This window comes from Heterodontus francisci, chromosome 13 (genome assembly GCF_036365525.1).
Source record: "Heterodontus francisci isolate sHetFra1 chromosome 13, sHetFra1.hap1, whole genome shotgun sequence".
Taxonomy (NCBI): Eukaryota; Metazoa; Chordata; class Chondrichthyes; order Heterodontiformes; family Heterodontidae; genus Heterodontus; species Heterodontus francisci.
In genome coordinates this window covers 16,589,613-16,614,325 of record NC_090383.1, presented here as the reverse complement: position 1 = coordinate 16,614,325, position 24,713 = coordinate 16,589,613, and the positions used below count along the sequence as shown (strand labels likewise).

The following is a 24,713-nucleotide window of genomic DNA, read 5'->3' as shown; positions in this document are numbered from 1 at the left end:
TCCCTTTTCCTAGCTATGTCATTGGTACCGATGTGTACCACGACTTCTGGCTGCTCCCTCTCCCCCTTCAGAATCCTGTAGACTCGATCTGAGACATCCCTGACCCTGGCACCCGGGAGGCAACATCCCATTCGCGACCACAGAATCTCCTGTCTGTTCCTCTAACCATTGAATCTCCTATCACTATCGCTCTCCTATTCTCCCCCCTTCCCTTCTGAGCCACAGAGCCAGGCTCAGTGCCAGAGACCTGGCCGCTGTGGCTTTCCCCTGGTAGGTCCCCCCCCCCAACCGTATCCAAAACGGTATACTTATTATTGAGGGGAACGGCCACAGGGGATCCCTGCACTGTGCGCCTATTCCCTTTCCCTCCCCTGACGGTCACCCAGCTGCCTTTATCCTGTAACTTAGGTGTCACTACTTCCCTATAACTGCTCTCTATCACCCCCTCAGCCTCCTGAATGATCCGAAGCTCATCCAGCTCCAGCTCCAGTTCCCTAACACGGTCTGTGAGGAGCTGGAGTTGGGTGCACTTCTCACAGGTGAAGTCAGCAGGGACACAAGTGGTGAGTGACCCTTACCTCCCACATCCTGCAAGAGGAGCATGCAACTGCCCTAGCTTCCAACCCCTTTGCTCTAAATTGACAAAAGAGATTTAAAAAATAAATAAAAATAAATAAAGGAAAACCTTACCTTACCAAACCCTCTACACGAGTCCTTTTTTTTTGGTTAGAGGAGGAGGATGGGTGGGAGACACTACACGTGTAGTGTTTCGGGTTTAGCCACTGCCCGAATATATAAGTTCACTTACCCAGCAGTCCCTGTGTCCGCGTCCACCAAATCACGAGGTAAGTACTTTATAGCTCAACTTACCTTCCCAGCTGCCCCCTGGCTCGCGCTCTCACCACTCCCGCTGCTCAAATGGAAGAAAGAAATACCCACCAATCACTTAACAGCTCTCCTGTGACGTCACACTTCAATCTTTGCTGGTCAACAGAACCGAACTGAACAGAGCGCTCTCACTGTTCCCGCTCTCACTGCTGCCGCTCTCGCTGCTGCTTCTGGTCTCTGGCTTCGGCTCCTTTTATCTCCCGGCTCCTCTCGCCTGCTCCCGCTCTCGCTGCCGCCGCTCTCGCTGCTGCTTCTGGTCTCTGGCTTCGGCTCCTTTTATCTCCCAGCTCCTCTCGCCTGTTCCCGCTCTCGCTGCCGCCGCTCTCGCTGCTGCTTCTGGTCTCTGGCTTCAGCTCCTTTTATCTCCCGGCTCCTCTCGCCTGTTCCCGCTCTCGCTGCAGCCGCTCTCGCTGCTGCTTCTGGTCTCTGGCTTCGGCTCCTTTTATCTCCCGGCTCCTCTCGCCTGTTCCCACTCTCCCTGCTGCTTCTGGTCTCTGGCTTCGGCTCCTTTTATCTCCCGGCTCCTCTCGCCTGTTCCCGCTCTCACTGCTGCTTCTGGTCTCTGGCTTTGGCTCCTTTTATCTCCCGGCTCCTCTCGCCTGTTCCTGCTCTCGCTGCCGCCGGTCTCGCTGCTGCTTCTGGTCTCTGGCTTCGGCTCCTTTTATCTCCCGGCTCCTCTCGCCTGTTCCCACTCTCCCTGCTGCTTCTGGTCTCTGGCTTTGGCTCCTTTTATCTCCCGGCTCCTCTCGCCTGTTCCCGCTCTCCCTGCTGCTTCTGGTCTCTGGCTTCGGCTCCTTTTATCTCCCGGCTCCTCTTGCCTGTTCCCGCTCTCGCTGCCGCCGGTCTCGCTGCTGCTTCTGGTCTCTGGCTTCGGCTCCTTTTATCTCCCGGCTCCTCTTGCCTGTTCCCGGATAGAATTGAAATTCAGAGATGTTAAACTTGTATCGAACCTTGGTAGACCACATTTGGAGTACTGCGTACAGTTCTGCTCTTCATATTATCTTCTGTTAGGCAATCCTCGAGACCAAGGATGACTTGCTTCCACTCCGGTTCAATGAGTTCTAACATGGCTAACGAGTCTGATGTGCGAACTGCAGTCTCTACCACAGGTGGGGCAGGTGGTGTTTGAAGAGTTGGGTAGGTGAGTTACTTGGGGCGCTGTGCACTCCTTCCTCTGCCTCGACTTGGCTTCCACATGCTCCCGTCGAAATTCGACGAGATGCTTGATACCTTGCCAAATGCCTCGTCTCCACTTAGAGCAATTGAGGGACAGGGACTGATGGGTATGTTGGATTTCTTCAGGGATGCCTTGAGAACGTCCCAAAAGCATTTCCTCTGTCCTCCTGGGAGTCTTTAGCTGCAGCGAAGTTCAGAGTAGAGCAGTTGCTTCGGGAGCCTGCTGCCAGGCATGCGATTGAAGTGGTCCTAGAATGCTGGCACATTGAAGCTGGTGGTGGATTTCAACGTCTTTTGTTGAGAGGAGACTCCTGAGATATGGAAAATGGTCCACGTTTTCCAGGGTCTCGCTGTGGATCTGGTTGATGGAGGATGATGTTGTACAGCAGGAGTGGGTTGGAAGAGGACCTTAGTTTTCCAGATGTTTAAAGTAAGGCCCATACTCTCGTATGCTTCAGTGAAGGAGTCAGTGTTGACTTGGAGCTCAGCCTCCAAGTGAGCACATACACAAGCATCATCTGGGCACTGAAGCTCAATGACTGAAGTTGGAGTGACCTTTGTTTTGGAGTGGAGCCGGTGGAGGTTAAATAATTTCCCATCTGTCCTGTAGGTTATCTCCACTCCTGTGGCAAGCTTGCTGAAGATGAGGTGCAAAATTGCGGAGAGGAAGATGGAGAAGAGGATTGATACGATGACACAGCCTTGTTTGATGCCCCCTTCACCGAGATAGGATCTGTGGTGGTCCTGTTGTTAAGGATTATGGCTTGCATGTCATCATGTACTGGGTGAAAGATTGTGACAAATTTCTGAGGGCAGCCAAACTTGAGACGGACTTTCTATAAACACTCACAATTGACGGAGTCAAAGGCTTTCGTGAGGTCAAAAAGGCAATGTAAAGCAGCTGACACTGCTCCCTACATTTTCTTTGATTTACTGTACAATGAAGAGTATACCCATAGTGCCTCTCAGTGGGTGAGATCCATATTGCGACTCTGGGAAGAGTTCTTCGGCCACTTGGAAGAGGGCATTTGTGGAGAATCCTTGCAAAGATCTTCCCTGTGGCAGCGAGCAGTGAGACTCCCCTGTAATTGCCACAATTGGATTTGTTTCCTTTCTTGAAAATGGTCACAATCATGGCGTCCCGAAGGTCCACTGACATGTGCTGCTCTTCCCAGATAAGGGATATGAGCTGGTGTAATCGTGGTCAGAGTGTATCACCACTGTGCTTCAGAATTTCAGCAGGTTCCATCTACTCCAGAAGCCTTCTTGTTTTTCCGCTGATGGATGGCTTTTCAAACTTCATTCCAGGTCGGGGTAGTGTCAAGGCTGAGCTGGGTAGCGTGCTGAGGAATGGAATCACAGACGCTTGGGTCAAAGACAGACTCTCAACTGAGCTCTTCGAAATGCACCCTCCAATGGACGCTGACTGCCTCTCTGTCCTTGATGGGCTCTCCTTCATTTTTGGCTCTCAGCAGGCTGGGCCCTTGATTGTTTGGGTCATAAACGGTTTTGACAGCGCTGAAGAATCCATGCATGTCGTGTTTGTACGCAAGCTGTCCAATCTCCCACGCTCTTTCCACCCACTATTTTCTCTTTATGTCACAAGGTTTTTGTTGTACCACTGCTTTCAGATGCCTATAGGCCAGCTGCTTTTCTCTTGAAACATGGTTGTGCTTCCAGTCAACGAATGCTCTGTGCTTATGTTCAATTAGCTCCTGAATCTCTTTGTCATTCTCATCGAACCAGTCCCTATGTTTCCTGGCAGAGAAGCCAAGAACCTCTTCGCAGGTGCTGATTATGGTGGACTTTAGAGTGGACCAGGCATTGTGGACATTTTGTGGCTCATGTTGGCTGGATGTCGAGAGGTTGCATGTGAGGTGCTGGCTGAATGCAGCTGCCTTTGCGTGTTCCTTGAGAACTTCAATGTTAATTTTCTTGCAGCAACGTTTCTGTTGTTACCACTATTTAGGGGCCCGGTTAATGGTCATAATAGACCAGATAAGACGATGATTGGTGCAGCAGTCATCGGCACCTGTCATGGTGCGATTGATAGAGACATTCCTCTGATCTGTTGCTCAGATGATGATGTCATCAAGTAGTTGTCAGTGCTTGGATCGTGGGTGTTGACACATGGTCTTGAACTTGTCTCTCTGCCAAAACAGGGTGCTGGTTATGGTTCTAAGCATTTCGTCAAAAGAAGGATTCCATTGCAGTTTGCTTTCCCGACTCCTTGCTTGGCAATTACATCCTTCTAGAGATTTTGGTCCTTCCTGACTCTGGCATTGAAGCCACCAAGGAGAATCAGCTTGTATCCTGCTGGAACTCGGGCTATAGATTGCCCAAGATCAGAATAGAATCCTTCTTTGGCTTCGACCGTTGCAACTATGGTGGAAGCATAGGTGCTGATACGGTGGCATACTGGTTCCTCTTTAGGTAGAGCCAGAGGGTCATGAGGTGCTCTCTCATCCCACAGGGGGAGTCACTGAGACACCAGACAATCTCGTTCTTGATGGCGAAGCCCACCCCATGATGGTGTTTTTCCTCTTGTGGATAGCCCTTCCAGAAATGCTGTACCCACCAACTTGTTCCTTGAGTTGTCCTTCTCCTGCCACCGTGTCTCACTCAGGGCAGCGACATCAATGTCAAAGCACCTGAGTTCCAGAGCTATGATAGTTGTACGGCATTCAGATCTCTCACTATTGGGATTGTCCATGAGGATCCTGATGTTGCAGGTCCTGAACTTCATTTTGAGGAGTGGAAGATGCCTGTGTGTGAGATTCTTTTAACATGGGATGGCCTTTGCACACCACATACCACACAGTCGAGACAGAGCGAGGTCTTGATCCAATGGCAGGGAGGTCTGAGATGATGGGAGACCAGACTCTGCTACATAACACACTAACACAACTGACACATAGATATACACAAGGACATAAACAGAATAAGTACCCTTCTCCACCAATCTCATCCATCCCTAAACCTCACCCATTCTCCCACTGGCTCCTTGTACAACATATACCACCCTCAAACCTACCTCATCCTAAGTCACCCCCTCTCCTAGATTATCTCTCTCTCTCTCAGATCCCTCCCTGGATTCTTAGCCACCTGCTCCGGCTGCAGCCCCATCTCCCTCTCCCTCTAACCCAATCTGCTTTTCTCCCTCCTGCTCTCTCTGACAGTCCCTTCCCTCCTTCCCTTCTCTCTCCCACCCTCTCCCTCACATGAGGGAGGAGAGAGGCCGCACTTTCACTGCCAGGACCACACCCCACCAGGGTCTCTCTTCTTGCAACTGGGACTGATTCCCCCCACCCCCCACCCCCACAACATATTCCATCTTGGGCAAGGCTGCAAAACTCGCTACCAGGCCTGGGCCCCCAGGATCGCAAAAAACTTGTCGCCGGAAGTGGGCCCCCCACAGCCTCCCCTACAATAAATGTCCCCATATTATAAAAAGGATATAGAGACACTATAGAAGATGCAAAAAAGATTCATAAGGATAACACCAGAACTGGGAGTTTATATTTATTAAGATAGACTGAACAAGCTTGGGCTCTTTCATGGGTGGCACAGTGGCGCAGTGGTTAGCACCGCAGCCTCACAGCTCCAGGGACCTGGGTTCGATTCTGGGTACTGCCTGTGCGGAGTTTGCAAGTTCTCCCTGTGACCGCGTGGGTTTTTGTCGGGTGCTCCGGTTTCCTCCCACAGCCAAAGACTTGCAGGTTGATAGGTAAATTGGCCATTGTAAATTGCCCCTAGTGCAGGTAGGTGGTAGGGAATATGGGGATTACTGTAGGGTTAGTATAAATGGGTGATTGTTGGTCGGCACAGACGTGGTGGGCCGAAAGGCCTGTTTCAGTGCTGTATCTCTAAATAAAATAAAAGAGAAAGCTGAGGTGTGACCACATAGTGGTCTTTAAAATGATGAAAGGTTCTCACTTGTGGGGGAGACCAAAACTAGGGACCATAAATATAAGATTGTCACCAGTAAATCTAATAGGGAATTCAAGAGAAACTTCTTTATCTAAAGGGTGGCAAGAATGTGGAACTTGCTACCACATGGAGTAGGTGAGGCAAATAGCATAGATATATTTAGGGGGAAGCTAGATAAGCACATGAGGGAGAAAGGAATGGAAGGATAGCCTGATAGGGTTAGATGAAGAGAGGTGGCAAGTGGCTCATGTGAAGCATAAACAATGGTATAGACCAATTGGGCCGAATGACCTGTTGGTGTGCTGCAAATTCTGTATAATTCTATGTAACTCCATGTATGCTATTTTGCATTGAGAAATCTAGGTATGCATTTGATGTGAATATGTGTTTAGATGTATGGAATAACCTTTACAGAGAAGGAAGGTGCATCATAAAGAAAATTTTGTGAGGTTTTGCTGTTTGGTCCTTTCTCCAATCTTTCTCCAGAGCGAGACTCTGTGCTTGTAGCAAAATCTGACAACTATGTAGTGCATTGCATACAACAAATCCCACATTAGGTAAATTTCAATTTTTCCCTCACAGATTAAATTGTAATGGTTCAATATAAAGATGTTCCTATTTTTGTCTACACTATCTGTAGGTGTTATTTTCCCTTGTTCAATGTGTTTTTTTTCTCCTTCCAGAATATTGAATATATCCGTTCCCATTATAACATTGAAAACTTTATCTACTTTGACCATCATCAACGTGAAGAACATGGGCATCTCCATCACTTTGCTTTGAACCCAATTTTCCATCACCATACCAGACATTTTCTCAAAGAGATACTCCGTATTACTTTTAAGTCATGCCTGTATTACCCGGTTTACCCAAAAGTATTGCATAAGGTAAAACAATGATATTGAACAAATATTGCAGTTATACATAAATTATCTATATATCTTATTTTTTAAAAATGTACTTTTGTTTGTTTTAATTTTTCATCTCTATGTGCTGAGGTTGTTATCTGCAAAGAGTGGAGAATATATCTTTGTGAATTGGGTAGTTTATTATGTACAACTTTAGACCTAGAGATAGTTGATGGTGGCCTAAAATATTCTATTGATACAAAATTAAATTTATCTAAACTATAGAAGCTTCTGATTTTTCTTTAGACCTCATTTGGCTGATTTGTAATCAGCATAAAGATTTTTTTTTCCATTTGGAAACTGCCATGCATTGCTAGTACTATAAAGCATACCACTTGTTTTTCTTCAATTTCCATAGAGACTATAATATCATTACTCATGCATCATATTTAGGCTCATTAATGCGAACTATAATGAGAAAATCATTCCTAAGCTTCAGGTAATATTTTAGGTGTTTTGGCTTAAGCTTTCTTGAGTTTTACACAATATATTTCAGATTTACTGAGAAGCTGATTAATTATCTTTACATTACTTACTGGAAGTCACTTTAAATCTTTTCTTTCAGATGAACAGTCCACAAGCTCATTCCCTGACATCTGCCCTTCATTACCTAGTTCCTGTGCGCCGGAGACGACAGATTATCTATCCATTGGAGCAACTTGGCATTAATGCTCCATCAAAGCGGGTCACACAGAATCAGGTGGGTGATAGGAGTTGTAGCAGGAAGTCACACTTTGCCAACCAGTTTTAGGACTTAGTATACTGGAGAATTTGGTTTCTAATTACTGTTTAGCAAAAGGAACTAGAGAATCCAGTTATTATACCCTCACAAACTGAGGAATTGTTATATTTGTGGAGTCAACAGTACAAACAAATAGCATACCCATCTCTATGTTCATCCATTAATCACCTAGAAAAAGTTTTATATTTCTCGTGTGGAACCTTTTGTTGCTAGTTTTCATTATGTGTAACTTCATGGCTTTAGACAGTATCAAATGAATTGCTTGCAATTTTTTGTCTTAGCCTTTGCTCAGAGCTTACCTCTTGACAATATAGCTATGATTAGAAAATTGTTATGTGGGCGCTCTATATGTGAATTTTAAATAGAGCAAGACTACAATTAGATCAGTTCCAATTTGTGAGCAATTATATAAGTCTTAGTATTGGTGAGCTAATTTCGAGTGGCATCAGTAAAACCCATTACAGTGTTAACATTTCTGTCCTTTTTTGAAACCATTTTTCATGGAAATCTCCGTGCAATTTGGCATTTTCATTCTTACTCCAGAAAAGTTTCTCCCAAGTAAAAAGTGCAACAGCATTATTTTAACAGCACAGTACTCTTTTTACATTTCAATGCCAATTTATGCTGGATTCTCTGTACCTTCTTTCAGGCATTAGATTGTTAAAATGCATACTGTTGTCTGACTGATAAGATTACTCATAATCATAATTCTGAGACAGTAGACTCCATTCATTCGAAAGACCTTTATAATTAACTTGGTCAATAAACTGGGTTGCCTTATTGAATTACTGTCCAAATGATTACCTGTTTTTTAAAAAAAGAAATTAGATAATTTATAGAACAGAACAGGGTACATAATCATAACATACATGATAGCTTGACAAGAAGGGGCCAGTAGAAAAAAAAATCAGGTTTAACTGGAGATCCTGAACACTCTTACTGAAATATCAAGACTACAAATATTCAACCATTTTCAACCTTTGATGTCTCACAAGTGCATGACATTACTCAAACAAATATTTGAAAATAAGGTTCAAATCATATTACCATGAACAAGTTAATTTGTGTGGAAGGTCATTGACTGTTTTGAAGCATGGTACCAGATCAGTACCCTAACAGGTTGAGAACAAAAATTCCATAGAAGTTTTTTCTTCTCTTCTTTAAAAATGGAGTGTTGTAGATAATCCAGGTTGAAAGATTAAATGGGCGGGGTGAGTGAGGGGGGGATGGTGATTGCTGAATTCAATGAGCCACTGTTGGTACACACCAGGAGCGGTGGCTACTGCTGGGACTGCAGTCCAGCGTCAAGAGAAGATGCCTGGGAGCTGGGAGGAAAGGTAAGTTTTGGTTGCCTCGCCAGGAGTAATCGGTCAGGCCCCGGCAAGGCATGGGTGGTGGGTTGGGGGCAAGGGGGGCTTGTTGGGTGCTGGGGGTGGCTGGAGTATCGGGGGCGGCCCTCCATCGGGCACCCTTGATCAGGGCCTCCCCTGGGACGATCTTCAGCCGCCTGGTTTTTCCAGGCGGCTTTTCCCGGCTCCAGGACACCCGCTTGCCACGTGCAAAATTCGCGAGGAGGCAGGCGAAGGCTCTTAAGTGGCCGTTAAGTGGTCACTTAAGGGCCTTGATTGGCCTGGGGAGGGCGGCAGAGGTGGGAGTGGGTCGGGAAAGCCACCCGGAGCTTCCCACTCCATTTTACGCCATCGTCCCACTCGTTGTGGGTGTCGCAAAATTGCGGCCATTGTTTCAATTTTCCCCCTGCCATTTAAAAACAGTTTTCTTCCTCCCATCCTATTTATTTGACATATATTGTGTGACATTATTGATGTTTCTTGTCTGTGAGGATCAAGGCAGATGACCTACAGACTTCTGCCAATGTTGCTTTTCAGACACCATCTGATCCTTTTTTTTCATTCCCTCCCTACAAGAAAGCACCTTTACCTTGACATTGTGCATTCCAACGAAAATCATAAACTTGTCATGTTTGTAATAGTGTTGTACCCATTTTGTAAAAGTGTTGTTTCAGATTTTAATTTATACAAACTGCTAAATTTAAAGATATTACTTTCTTACACATGTTACCAATTTTCCATAATTATTACCTGCTGACTTTGGTCCAAAGTATAAAGTTACTTTGCATTTTTGAGTTCCAAGTTTAATGAAAGTGTTTCAGTGGAGCTATGCAGTAATGCTACAATTTTGGAGTGCTAATAAGCAGCATCATAGAGCAGAGGATTATCGATTTCAATTCCAGTTCTACTGAATTACCGATCTCAGCTGTACTGCCTGGTGTAATAAGTTTTTTAGTCCCTTTGGACTGTCTGTCCAACAATTTGAAGCTGACTTGATGTTGATAACAATTATGATTTTTACTTATGGATAACTAAAGACTCAATAATGCAATGTTTGAGCAGAGGTTTACAAGGAAAAAGGGAGAATTTTACCACACCATTGATTGTTGGATAGGACTGTGACTTTGTTCCACGCACCTGCCACACCCTGTCGTTGCACCCTCACCTTGTACCACTACACTGAGATTGGCCCAAACCTCTACAGTTATACCCCAAAACAAAGTTTCAGCAAAATTCATCCAATCACATATATTCCATTTCCCCTCTTCTACCCAATAATGAACCTGGCATGTACAGGTCCAGACAATGATAATGGGTGAAAGATTGGGCTTGGTAGTGTCCTTAGGGTACCAAAATTGCATCCATGGCGCACATACTTCTTACATGAAGCACATGTCCACCAGAATTATGCACAGAGGGCATATTGTAACATCAATCAGCATGTAACATTGATTTGACACCAGCGCTGCCATTTTGGAGCTACACGCTCCAGCCTACTTCCTCACTTAATCTTGCGCAGCTGAACACATGTTAGGCAACATGAATTACCGCCACCCCCCCCCCCCCCCCCCCCACCAACGCTATTCAGAGGGATCATCTTCTACTTACAGGTTAGTTACTGCTTGATTTCTTCTGGCCGTTGTTATGATTCTACAAGTGTTTGGTGCTTTCTACAATTGCTTCAAGTTGCAAAAGTCTACAGGGAGTGGTGTGGCAGGAGCTAAACGAATTTTTGATGACTTCAGGGCTTTTGCACAAACCAGTTGCTTCACAACATGGGTGTGAAGTAGTAGGCCGCCTTCTTCGAGTCAAGTATGAGTGGAAGAAGAATGAGAAGGGGCCACACAGAGCAGGATGAGCAGCTAGAAGAAGAAGGAGGAGGAGAAGGGGGAGAAAGGCTCTTACCCGGTATCCAGGCCCAACCAAAGTATCCAGGGAACAATTCTCCTACCTGAACTTAGTGACGACCACTGTTGAGATACCTGTACTTCACTCAGGAGGTCGTCACTGAAATCTGCCAACTACTATGGCCACAACTCGTACCTCCGAGCAGGGCAAGAACCATATTGCCAGGTTTGTGAAGGTGACTGTGGCTATGAACTTTATGTATCTGGCTCCTTCCAGGCTGGTGTTGGAGACATCGCGCAGTTTGTAGTTCATTGTTGTGTAATGAGGTAACCTAGGCTCTATCAAAAAGAGATAACTTCATTTCATTCTTTCTTGCCAGAGACAGGCAGATGAGGTGAGAACGAGGGTTTACGCATATTGTAGGCCTCCCCATGGGCAGGGAGTCATTGACTGCATGCACGTTGCTTTGTGGGTACTGCATGTCAATTCTACTATGTACTGAAACTGAAAGGTTTCAGCTGGTGCATCTGGTGTGTGACTATAGTCAACACTTCATGCAGGTCAAGGCCCATTATCCAGGCAGCAGTCATGATGCATTCATTCTGCGGCAGTCTGCAGTGCCAATTGTATTTCAGCCACTATGGCAACCTAAGGGTTGGCTGCAGTGCAACAAGGGCTATCTGCTGATGGCATGGCTTATGACTTTGGTTTTCAACCCATGCACACATGCATAAAATGAGATTCATGCTACCATGTGAAATGTGATAGACCAGACCATTGGTGTGCTACGGAATCAACACTTCCACTGCCTGGAGCAGTCTGGAGGAACCCTGCAGTACTCAACCGAGCAGGTCTCAAGATTTGTAGTGGCTGGACAACCTTGCCATCATGAGGAACCAACCCTTACTGCCACCTATCGGGTAAGAAGCTAAAGAACAGGAGCATAAATACCTATAGAAACTTTTACAGACTGTTTTTATGTTTCTTGCTAGTTTACTCTTATTCTATTTTCTCACTCCCTATCAATGTCTTGGTCATTCGTTGCTGAATTCTAAAATCCTCACATTCCTCAGATTACTAATCTTTTTGGCAGCATTATAAACCTCAGATGCCAGTTAGCCGAAGGGTGAGGTTGCACACAGGTTCTGCTGCAGAGCACTCAGATTAGCTGTTTGATGGGCCAGGCTACAGAAGAAGGCTAATGGGTGTACACAACGAAATGCTTGGTGCATTGGAAAGCCTGCCAGATAGGCTGCGTACAATGTCAAGGAGCATGGAAGAGTCCGGCACCAACTTTGCACAGGACTTTGCACAGAGCTTGGAACACATCCTTTACAGCATGGAAGTGGTGGCCAACTCCAGGAAGACTTCTTTAATTTATTCATGGGATTTGGGATGTGCACAATCTTGCCATCATGCAGAAACAGCCCTTGCTACCAGCGTATGGCAAGCAGTCAGTAGAGGAGGAGTAGAAAGAGGAAGGGCGGAGGCAACCTAGATAGCCCCTTTATGGCGGGGCTGTCCTGAACAACTATTCTGACTGCGATACAAGTAAACGCAATCCCAATTCCCCATTCACCAACAGTACCAGAGTTTACCTTACCTATATCATTGATCATCACAGTATCTGTTTGGTCAGATGCAACAATAAAAGCCAACACAAAATAAATATTCCAAACCAAATTTATAAACGAAACTATGCAATATTGCATACAAGAGTCAACTAATCACCCTCATGCATTCACTTACTGCCTGTCTTCCAGGTAAACAGCCACCAGCCGTGGTCCATATCGGTACCAACAACATAGGTAGAAAGAGGGATGAGGTCCTGCAGGCAGAGTTTAGGGAGCGAGTAAAGAAACTAGCAAGCTAGACCTCAACGGTAGAAATCTCTGGATTTCTCCCAGTACCATGCGCAACTGGAATAGTGTAGGTCAGATGGTCGGCGCAACATCGAGGGCCGAAGGGCCTGTACTGCGCTGTAATGTTCTAAATTCTAAATTCTAAACTGAGTATAGAAATAGGAGGAAAGAACAGATGAATGTGTGGCTGGAGAAATGGTGCAGGACGGAGTCTTTAGATTCCTGGAACATTGGGATTGGTTCTGGGGGAGATGGGACCTAAACAGAGCTGGGACCAATGACCTTGCAGGGCAATTTGCTAATGCTATTGGGCAGGGTTTAAACTAACTTGGCAGGGGTGTGGGAACCAGGAGATAATATTAGAGAGGAATATCAAGGTGCACAGAGAATTGGGAGAGACAGATAGCACTACAGTAGGAAATAGTAAGGTATTAGTTGGGGTCAAATAAGAGGGTCTGTAATAAGGTCTAAATTAGGTTTACTGTGCACGTATATGAATATGCGAAGTGTGGTAAATAAGATTTGTGAGCTGCAGGCGCAGATAGCCACATGGAGATATGGGGTTGGATTTTGTGCTGGAGGTGGGGATCCCGTCTCCAAGAGCTGCCGGCCAATCAGAGGGAGAGGTGGCCACTGCTGGTACTGCACAGGCCTCAGACCCAGGCCCAGCGCTGGAAGTCTGGAGCAAACTTTCCGCTGCAAACTGAACCAATCCAGGATGTGATATTCTCGCAGCTGAGAAAGTTAAGGTGATGTCAAAGTTGAGGAGGTGGCCACAGGTTTGGGTGAAGGAATTGATGTGCAGAAAGAGGTTGAGTGGAGACAAGGTGGCAGAAAATTCTGAGGAAAGAGGGTATGGGGAATTTAGATGAAGATTAAATCACCAAGGATAAAAAGTTGTTTTGTACAAATTTTAAGTGAGGAGATTTTTTAAAGGAGAGGTGAGAGGTGGAAAAGGGTAGAGCGCTCAACTGAGGAAAATGTGTCAGAAGAGTAAAGAAAGAGGCCAAGATAGGATCATAGCAGGGTAAGCTGAGGACGTATTATGCATGCAGCTCGTGGGCGGCTTCATTAAGGAATAAAGAGTCCCATCTCCGGACCAACTTTTAGTCAAGCCCAGGGTACCAATGGACTCAACCTGAATTTATATTGAGGAGGAACCTGAGGTTATGAAGAGAAAGCAGATTTTGCCTATTCACAGAGCAGAAATGCACCTGGTGTCAACTCCAGCACTAAATAAATCTATTAGTTTAAATCTTTTAGTTCTCCATTACAAATGACAGAAACAGCTAGTAATGCCTGGCAGTTTACTTGTCAGTACCCTTTTCAATTTTAGTAGTTTCACAGCCATTTCTGTGAACAGATGATCCAGAAGCTTTACCCAGAGCTAAATTACCCCAAGTGCAGTGTACTTTATATCGATCACCTTCTCAACTTCATGGTAGATGGAATATCAAATCATAGATCGAAACATTTATACAGGCCAATATGACGACAGTACTAGAATTTGAAGCATCATGAAGCATTAACTTTAGGCTACTAGGAAATGTACTATTACATGCATGTCCTTTCTTTAAATATTGTGTCGCTTGAAAAAGCTAAATAGTCTGCATAAATTTTTTCTATGGATGGATTTTTAAAAACAAGGAATGTAAGCTTATATGCACTATTACCCATCAAAATAAAAGCTGCAACTATACGATAATATTCATTATATATATATATATATGTATATATATATACATATACATACACAGCACTGAAAATCTTTTGGAATTAAGAGCTTTCGCAGCTGTTTTCCATCAAAGACTCTCAGAATTAAAGAAACTGGCACAACAAAATGTAAATAGTCTGTCAAAATACTTTGAATTTGCTCCTGCCCAAACTCCATTGAGGTTTTTTGGAGATTCTCATCATATTTTCCTTTAATCTCAACATTTACTATGGCACCCTATTAACAGCTGCAGCTTTTGTTTAGACATACAATTAACAAATAGTTAAATGTTAGAAGAGAGACCTGCTTTATGTACATTCAGACAAAAAATTAACCATAGTTAATGATATTCATCAAAAATCCATGAACATTCAGTGTTGCAATGTCAACACCAACTGCAGCCAATCATAACACTTTCATGTCTTGTGGCACAGGCATGGCACCAGTGTGATGTCATTTAACAATTATGGTTGCCAACCCTATCAATAAGCAAATCATCAAACAAAAAATCGTACAGACAAACATTCAAAGAATATCTTTATTGGTAAGCTAGATGGTGGGGTGGGGGGGAGGTTTAATGGTAGCCATTTTGTGTTTCACAGTCCTGCCTCTAGATTTTCAGGTGATGAGTTTTCCTGTATTTCAAGTTGAGTTTCAAGACTCAGTTCACTTACTTCCATTGGAGGCTTGCATGTAAAGTAAGAGCAATTTGCCGGAGTGCTTGGAAATTAGATTGCAGCTTTTAAGAGATCAATACTGGCTGAAGATTGTAGCAGCAGACTAGAGGATTGGTAGGTAAGTAGCAAAGGGGATTGGCTCCCCATTTTGGTTTTTAGAAGTGTCATTGGGTGTCTCATGAGTGTTTTTGTGTCGCATTTTAAAACTCTCCACCAGTGGAGCATTTGGCCGCTCAGTATTCCAGGGTATAGAATCTTCAGGTGTGACAGGGGAGGGGATAAAAGAGGAGGTGGTATTGCACTGCTGATCAAGGAGTCAATTACTGCAGTAAGGAGGGATGATATCTTAGAAGGTTCCTCAAATGAGGCCACATGGGTAGAACAAAAACAAAAAGGGGGCAATCACTTGGCTGGGAGCGTATTACAGGCCTCCAAACAGTCAGGGAGAGATAGAGGAGCAGATCTATAGGCAAACCTCAGAGAGGTGTAAAAATAATAGGGTAATAATAGTAGGGGATTTCAACTTCCCTAAACTGGGATAGTCTTAGTGCAAAAGGCTTAAAGGGGGCAGAATTCTTAAAATGCATACAGGAGAGCTTTTTGAGCCCCTACAAGAGAAGGGGCAGTACTGGAGCTACCATTCCTAGGGAATGAAGCTGGTGGCAGAAGTGTCACTGGGGGAGCACTTCGGGGATAATGACCATAACTCTAAGATTTAAGGTAGTTATGGAAAAGGACAAAGATGGACCGGAAATAAAGGTACTGAATTGAGGGAAGGCCGATTTCAGTATGATAAAACAGGATCTGGTCAAAGTGGACTGGGAGCAGCTACTTGTAGGAAAGTCTACATCAGGCCAGTGGAAGTTATTCAAAGAGTAAATAGTGAGAGTTCAGAGCCAACATGTACCCATTAAGGTGAAGGGTAGGACCAACAAGTCCAGGGAACCCTGGATGTCAAGTGATATAGAGGATTGGATCAAGAAAAAAAAGGAGGCTTATGGCAGATTCAGAGCACTGAAAATAACGGAGGCCCTAGAGGAGTATTTATTTTTATTTTGTTTTTTTAAAAATTTTATTCAGAGATACAGCACTGAAATAGGCCCTTCGGCCCACCGAGTCTGTGCCAACCAACAACCACCCATTTATACTAATCCTACATTAATCCCATATTCCCTACCACATCCCCACCATTCTCCTACCACCTACCTACACTAGGGGAAATTTACAATGGCCAATTTACTTATCAACCTGCAAGTCTTTGGTTGTGGGAGGAAACTGGAACATCCAGCGGAAAACCACGCGGTCACAGGGAGAACTTGCAAACTCCGCACAGGCAGTACTCAGAACTGAACCCGGGTCGCTGGAGCTGTGAGGCTGCAGTGCTAACCGCTGCACCACTGTGACGTATAGAAAGTGTAGGGGGGGGTACTTAAAAAAGTAATTAGGTGAGCGAAGAGGGGACATGAAAAAACACTGGCGGGCAAGATAAAGGAAAATCCTAAGTCATGTTATAAGTATATTAAGGGCAAGAGGATAACCAGGGAAAGAGTAGGGCCCATTAAGGACCAAAGTGGCAATCTGTGTGTGGAGCCGGAGAATATAGGTGAAGTTTTAAATGATTACTTTTCATCTGTGCTCACTAAGGAGAAGGGCAAAGTAGGTGTAGCAATCAGGGAGGGTGATTGTGATATATTTGAACATATTAGTATTGAAAATGAGGAAGTATTAGCTGTTTTAGCGGGCTTAAAAGTGGATAAATCCCCAGGCCCAGATGAGATGTATCCCAGGCTGTTATGTGAGGCAAGGGAGGAGATAGCAAGGGCTCTGACACAAATTTTCAAATCCTCTCTGGCCACAGGAGAGGTACCAGAGATCTGGAGGACAGTGAATGTGGTGCCATTATTCAAGAAGGGTAGCAAGGATAAACCAGGCCAATGAGTCTAACATCAGTGGTTGGGAAACTATTGGAAAACATTCTGAGGGTCAAACAGGGATAGTCAGCATGGCTTTGTCAGGGGGAGATCGTGTCTAACAAACTTGATTGAATTTTTCAAAGAGGTGACCAGATGTGTAGATGAGGGTAAAGCAGTTGATGTAGTCTACATGGACTTCAGTAAGACTTTTGATAAGGTCCCGCATGGGAGATTGGTTAAGAAGGTAAGAGCCCATGGGATCCAGGGCAACTTGGCAAATTGGATCCAAAATTGGCTTAGTGGCAGGAGGCAGAGGATGATGGTTGAGGGTTGTTTCTGCGAGTGGAAGCCTGTGACCAGTGGTGTACCACAGGGATTGGTGCTGCGACCCTTGCTGTTTGTAGTGTACATTAATGATTTAGACCTGAATATAGGAGGTATGATCAGTAAGTTCGCAGATGACACGAAAATTGGTAGTGTTGTAAAGAGTGAGGAGGAAAGCCTTAGATTACAGGACAATATAGATGGACCAGTAAGATGGGCAGAGCAGTGGCAAATTGAATTTATTCCTGAGAAGGTGATGCATTTTGGGAGGACTAACAAGGCTAGGGAATATACAATGGATGGTAAGATCCTAGGAAGTACAGAGGGTCAGAGAGACCTTGGTGTACTTGTCCATAGATCACTGAAGGCAAGAGCACAAGTAGATAAGGTGGTTAGGAACTTCCTTGCGGCATTGGTCTTCAATCCAGGGGAGGGGTGATAGAGTTGGCATTCAGTGCCAGTATCACTGCCCTCCACATGGCATGATATATTTTTTGGAAGTTTTCTTCTATAGAGACCCAGCACTTTGTCTTTTCTCTGCCCTATTTTATTGAGGAAGGTTATTGAGATTTATTGAGAAATGCGGGCTGAATTATTAAAATTGTAGACCCTAATTTTATAGCACTTTGCTACGCCACTTGTCCCTTCTTTAGTCATAGAGCCATAGAGGCCCTTCAGCCCATCGTGGCTGTGCTGGCCATTCTGCACCTACCTATTCTAATCCCATTTTCCAGCACTTGGCCTGTAGCCTTGTATGCTCTGGCACCTATTTTATTCATTAAGGTTAGAACCATACAGGAAAGGGTGTGCTTATTTGTTTCTGACTTATTCAACAAGTGATTATTATTGTCAGGTAGCGGTCATGAGGTCTGATGTTATGTCATGTTCCAGAATGAGTACTTGATTGAAAGATTTGTTCCTTTATTAGAAGGTAGGGACTTCAGTAGTGATTTGTCCTTAGTAGCAGTCTTTGAGTGACAGTTGTCATGGCTTCACGATTAATCCCTCCATGAGAAGTGGAAGAAGGTTGGGGAGAAAGGGGAAGTTTAAGTATTAACTATGGGGATTGAATACCCAACATGTCATGCATGTGCCTGCTGCCCTTTTTATAGTGATGGATATCAGGGTTTCCAAATGTCCCACCATGGAAAGTCAGGACACTTAATTAACATACTTAAATCTGGCTTCCACAGTGCAATTCGGAGCCTGATTAAAAATTCACTGCTTCTGCAAGGGTTTTTCAGCAGTCTGGAAACCCAAGAGTGAAGGAGAGGCAGGAGCCTTTCTCAGCTTTTCTTGTGAGAGTATTCCTCCTGTTCTTCAAGGAAGTCTTTGCATTCTTCACTACCGACCATGGTCTCACTCTTCCCCCTCCCCTTGCTGTGCACAGCCTTTCTCTTCCACCTTCCCCCCGGCCTTTCTCTCTCCTCTGCCAATCTCGGCCTCTCTCTCTCTCTCCCCCACCAGTCTCAACCACTCTCTCCCAACACCCACAGCTGATCCCGCCATCTTCAGCACCCGCCTCTTGTAAATCCCAGCTTCATTTCCACCCACAGCCTCCATGCTGGGCCTCTCTCCCCCACCCCCCACTGATCTTGACCTCTCTGTCTTCACCACCCCACCAATTGTGACCTATTTTCCCCCACCCCCACTGCTGATTGCAGCCTCACTCCCTTGTGCCAGTTGCAGCTTCTCTCTTACCCCTGCTGATCTTGGCCTCTCTCTTTCCCCTTCCCACTGATTGCGGCCTCTCTCTCCCTCCCCCACCCAACGTTGATCTCGGCCTGTCTCTCGCCCCCTGTTGATCATGGCTTCTCTCCCCACTGCCAATCACAGATTTTCTCTCACACCTCCTGATCCCAGCCTCTCTCGTATCCCCTAATGATTGCATCCTCCCTCTCCATCCTGTCGATTGCGGCTGTTTTGTTTACACAGGGTTGCTGAATATGTTATGTATATCTGATTTATCTTAGAGCAATGCAGATATCACACTTGTATTAAATCACCCACTAGTTTATTTACAGCACATTAAACTATAACAGTTCTTACACAATCACAGTCCTAGTCTCCTCATTGCAGTCAGTGTGTTTTCTGTACAAGATCCAAGCTGTATCTTTTTAGTTTCACTTTTAACTTCATCTCCACCCATAGGCTTAAGCAATCAAACACAGTGAACACAGATAAGTGACAGACTAATACAATCAAACCCAGATTAATCAAACACTACAGCAACCTCCCTCCCCCACCAATTGAGGCCTCTATTTCCCCACCCCACTACCGATCGCGACCTCTCTTTCCCACTTATTGCTTGCAGCCCCTCTCTTCCTCCACAGATAGTTGATGTCACCCCTGTTTCCACCCCCTCCCCCCCACCCCACCCCACCCCAGCCCCATTTGCTGACCTCCTCCCCTCGACCTATTTGCTGACTGCCCCCTCAATGACTGTTTCAATTGTGGGTAAAGGACACCTCTTGTTTGTCCTTTATCTTATATGATGGGTAGCACAGATCGAGTGTCTTGGCAGCCATTTGAAGCATTTAGACAGCCGTGTTGCAGCTGAAAAACAGATGCTGTGCGACTTAAGGCCTGTAGCTCTTCTCATTGTTGTCATACTAATACTTTTTTATAGAACACAATGTCTTAATAGTACCTCTTAAATATTTCAGACTTTTAAATACAGTTTTATGAGGATCTTATAGTTGTATTTAGATATAGTTTTATGAGGAACATATAATTCAGTTAGTTGGAATTAACCAAAGGAAAGAGTGAGAATGAAATGAAGAAATGTTTAAAAAAACTAAAGAAAATATAAGTAAATTGAATAGTACGCATAAAAGAGGTAAAGAGAAACACAATCTTGTAAAACCAAAGAAATATAACATCACTTTGATCTTGTCAGCCTTCAGGTTTGATCACTCCTTTGAGTGCCATGTTCAGTACATTGTGCTAATGGGCCTTTGAAATAAAGTGTGTTCTGGGACCAATCCACCTAATCCTGCACTCTCTGAGGCCAATTAGTGTATGCCTTGCAACTGCAAGGAGCAGTGATTACTGAAGCATGACAGCTGTACTCTTCAGGGAGTTGTGTAATGTGCTTGAAATCACCATGTTCAGTTCCTCAATCTATTATGTTGTGTTTAAGTCATCCATGGGAGAAGAAATGCTGAAGTGCCACTTTCTAATTTTATTCAGGAGCAACAACATATTAAAATTACAAATTATGATACCTTTGATAAATACTATGAAAATAATACAATCTCAAAATGTCAATGCAAATTCCTGCAGCACATCAACATTCCAAGTGCAAAGACATTTTACTTCAATAAATTTATCACAGAATCATAGAATGGTTACAGCACAGAAGGAGGCCGTTCAGCCTATCGTGTCCCTGCCAGCTGTTTGCAAGAGCAACTCACCTAGACCCACTCCCCTGACTTTTCCCTGTAGCCCAGCAAATTTTTTCTCTTTGGTTAATTATCCAATTCTCCTTTGAAGGCCTCGATTGAATCTGCTTCCACCACATTTCAGGTAGTGCATTCCAGATCCGAGCCAGTCGCTGCATAAAAAAATTTTTTCCTCATGTTGCTGTTGCTTCTTTTTCCATACACCTCTGGATCCTTCCACCAATGGGAACAGTTTCTCTCTATCTACTCTGTCTAGACCTTTCATAATTTTTAACACCTCTGTCAAATCTCCTCTTAATCTTCTCTTCTCCCAAGAGAACAGCCCCAGCTTCTCCAATCAATCCATGCAACTGAAGTTCCTCATCCCCGGAAACATTCTCATGAATCTTTTCTGCACCTCTCTAATGCCTTCACATCACATCCTTCACATTCCACCTAAAGTATGTGCCCAGAACTGCACACAGTGCTGCAGCTGAGGCAGAACCAGTGTTTTATACAGGCTTATCATAACTTCCTTGTTTTGGTACTTTATGCCCCTATTTATAAAGCCCAGGATCCCGTATACTTTATGAATCGCTTTCTAAACGTGCCCTGCCATCTTCAATGATTTGTGCATATATACCCCAGGTCCGCTGCTCCTGCATCCCCTTTAGAATTGTACCCTTTAATTTCTATTACCACTCCTATTCTTCCTACCAAAATGAATCACTGCTCTGCATTAAATTTCTTCTGCCACTTGTCTACCCATTTCACCCTCCTGTCTGTGTACTTTTGAAGTTTATCACTAACCTTCTCACAGTTGACAATATTTCCAAGTCTTGTGTCATCCCCAGATTTTGAAATTGTGCCCTCTTCACCCAAGTCTAGGTCATTAATATATATTAAGAAAAGCAGGGGTCCTCACATTGACCCCTGGTGAATCCCACTATATACCTTCCTGCAGTCTAAAAAAACAACTGTTCACAACTACCTTGTTTCCTGTCACTCAGTCAATTTTGTATCCATGCTGCTACTGTCCTTTTTATTCCATGGGCTCTAACTTTGCTGACAAGCCTGTTATGTGTGGCATTTTACCAAATGCCTTTTTGAAGTCCATGTACAACACATCAACCACATTGCCCTCATCAACCCTCTCTGTTACCTCATCAAAAACTCAAGCAAATTAGTTAAACATGATTTGCCCTTAACAAATCCATGCTGGCTTTCCTTAATTAATCCACAGTTGCCCAAGTGACTGTTAATATTGTCCTGAACTATCATTTCAAAAAGCTTTCTCACCACCGAGGTTAAACTGACTGGCCTGTAGTTGCTGGACTTATTCTTACACTCTTTTTTGAACAATTCTCCGGTCCTCTGGCACCACCTTTGTATCTAAGGAGGATGGGAAGATTATGGCCAGTGCATCTGCAATTTCTTTCCTTATTTCCCTCAGTATCCAGTCCTGGTGACTTAGCAACCTTAAGTACACCCAGCCTATCTAATACCTCCTTTTTTTTTCTATTTTGAGCCCATCCAGTGTCTCACCTGCCTCCTTTTCCACCGTGATTTGGGCCGCATTTTCGTCCTTGGTAAAGACAGATGCAAAGTACTTAGTACCTCAGCCAGGTTCCCTGCTCCATGTGTAAATCCCCATTACAGTTCTTAATTGTCCCCACTCCTCCTTTTACTATTTATATGCCTATAAAAGACTTTTGGATTCCCTTTTAAGTTAGCTGCCAGTCTCTTCTCATACCCTTTCTTCGCTTCTCATTTGTTTTTTAATTTCTCCTCTGAACCTTCTATATTCAGCCTGGTTTTCAATTGTATTATCCACCCATCCGACATCTTTTCCTGCTTCATCTTGCACTCTATCTCTTTCGTCAGCTATGGATCTCTGGATTTGTTTGCCTTATCTTTCCCCGTAGTGGAAATGTACCTTGACTATCCCCGAACTACCTCCTCTTAAGTGTGATAATATTTCAATTGTTGATATCCCTATGTAAATTCATTATGCATCAACAACCCTAGATTTTCCTGGGAGCCATTGAGAGCACCAAGATGGAACCAAGACTGAAAAAAGAAAGCACTAAGCTAAAATTGTATTACTGGCACCGGAGCATGATTTGGTACTGTTTTCTGATTATTGATAATCTTGTATATATGAAATAGCATCAAGTAGAAAAAGCTGTTTTATCAATATACACATAGGAGTGTTTGTGCCGAGTCACATTATTTGCCATGAGCTTAACTCAGTATTAGTGGGTGGATCCAGACAAGCTGAGTGAATTCATCATGTTCCAATGTTAGTAAGAGCTTAAACCATGCATGGTCTAGGTGACACTTAGGCCAGGCTAATGCATCATGTTGGTTTTGTCATATAATAGAATTCCCAATGCACAATATATGTTTCTACATTACTGGTGCATTACTACACATCATCAAACACTGTTAATACATATTAGCAGCGTTGTTGGTTTGTATCAGGTGTCAAATGAAACTATTGGAATTCTATCACATTTCTGTAGTGTTCTACTTGAACACAAAATGAATTTTAGTATTTGAACTTTTTTATGTAAAACATAACGTGTATCTCAATGCTGGTATATCCATCTGTGAGATCCAAAAGGTGCCACTTGTTGGAGAATCTTAACAGAGATCATTTTGGAGGAAACCACTACCTGGAATATAAAGTGAAAGGATTGGCATAAAGGACAAAAAAGATTTAACACTGAAGTGATAAAAATTATGGCCCAGATTTTGCAGTCAGTGGCAAAGGAATGGTGCTAATCATACACCTCACTGACAGCTGCCCAAAAATTTCTCGTGTTTTTGAGTGGACACTCGCTCAATTCCAGTGTCTGATCTAGTGCAGTGCTCTCTACAAGAGATCTGTGAAGTCTGTTTTGATTTACAATTTGATTTTACATATGTTCCTAAATAAGCGTCAGCTGCTTGTTTTTAACAACAGAGTGATAGAGAAGTATTAGAGCGTGGGGTGTTTCAGATTTATGTAAATTTTTTTAACCTTGCATTTGTATGTTACATTTCTTCTCTCTCTACAGTTTCTGACTTGCATCATTTTCTGACTGCTACATTTCTCCACAAATCAAGATTAGTCTAACTATTCTAGAATTGCCTTGTTTGTGTTTTTTAATGTTTGAATTTTATCTCTGAATGATGTTCTCGATTCCTATATAAAGGGAACTCTGTAAAAAAATATTAAGCAGAGACTTCTTTATTTCCTCAGTCATTTGTTGAGGATGTCTAAATTATTTGGACATCCATGCAGTTATTTTCTGGACCTGGTCTGTAAATTACCTTTCTAAAAACTTCAGTTGTTAATGAGTTAAGGATTCTTCACTGTTAAGAGAGTCAAGTAGATGCATTGAATAATGTGTAGGTTCTTTTATAATAAATAATTTGTTTGGAACTATCAATGTGTTAAACTCTTTTTTGAATATTTTAAGAAGTACATAAAGAATGAACTTGCATTTATGTAGTGCCTTTCACGATCTTGGAACATACCAAAGCGCTTTACAGCCAATGAAGTACTTTTGATGTGTAGTGTCATGGAACTGTTTTTTTTCCCTCTGTTTAAAAACAGTGTGCCTTTAAAAACTAAGGGAGACACAGTGTGCCAGCTGCACCTGTTCCTAGGCCACAGCAGGCGAGAGAGAAGGTCACATGGCATACTGTGACTTTTAACTGTGTGTAAAAATTGGCTAAAACCAGTTTGAACTGGAGACAAATGAAGCGTGCTGTACACTGAAAAGAAGCTATTTATTTCTCAGCAGAGAAAATCTACATTGAGCTCAGACTGTGTTTGCCTAAGGAGGAAAAAAACCCTGAAAAAGAACAATTTGCATTGTTCTAAGTAGTAAATTCCATTTTACTTCGAAACTCTAAGAAGTCTGCTACAGAAGTAACTCTCTCTATTGCCTATTTGTGGTTGCTGGAATTCTCAGTAAAGTTTTACCAAAAGACTGATGATTTTAAAAT

General features: G+C 43.6%; 1 protein-coding gene across 6 annotated transcripts in view; it reads left to right on the top strand.

Moving 5' to 3' along the window:
- Window positions 1–24,713, top strand: part of cfap61 (cilia and flagella associated protein 61) — a 271,251-nt gene that overhangs the window by 103,828 nt on the left and 142,710 nt on the right. For all 6 annotated transcript variants that reach the window (XM_068044406.1, XM_068044407.1, XM_068044405.1 and 3 more), the window contains 2 exons: window positions 6,678–6,881; window positions 7,468–7,602. In XM_068044406.1, coding sequence (XP_067900507.1) covers window positions 6,678–6,881; window positions 7,468–7,602 — 339 coding nt within the window. The remainder of the gene's footprint in view (window positions 1–6,677; window positions 6,882–7,467; window positions 7,603–24,713) is intronic.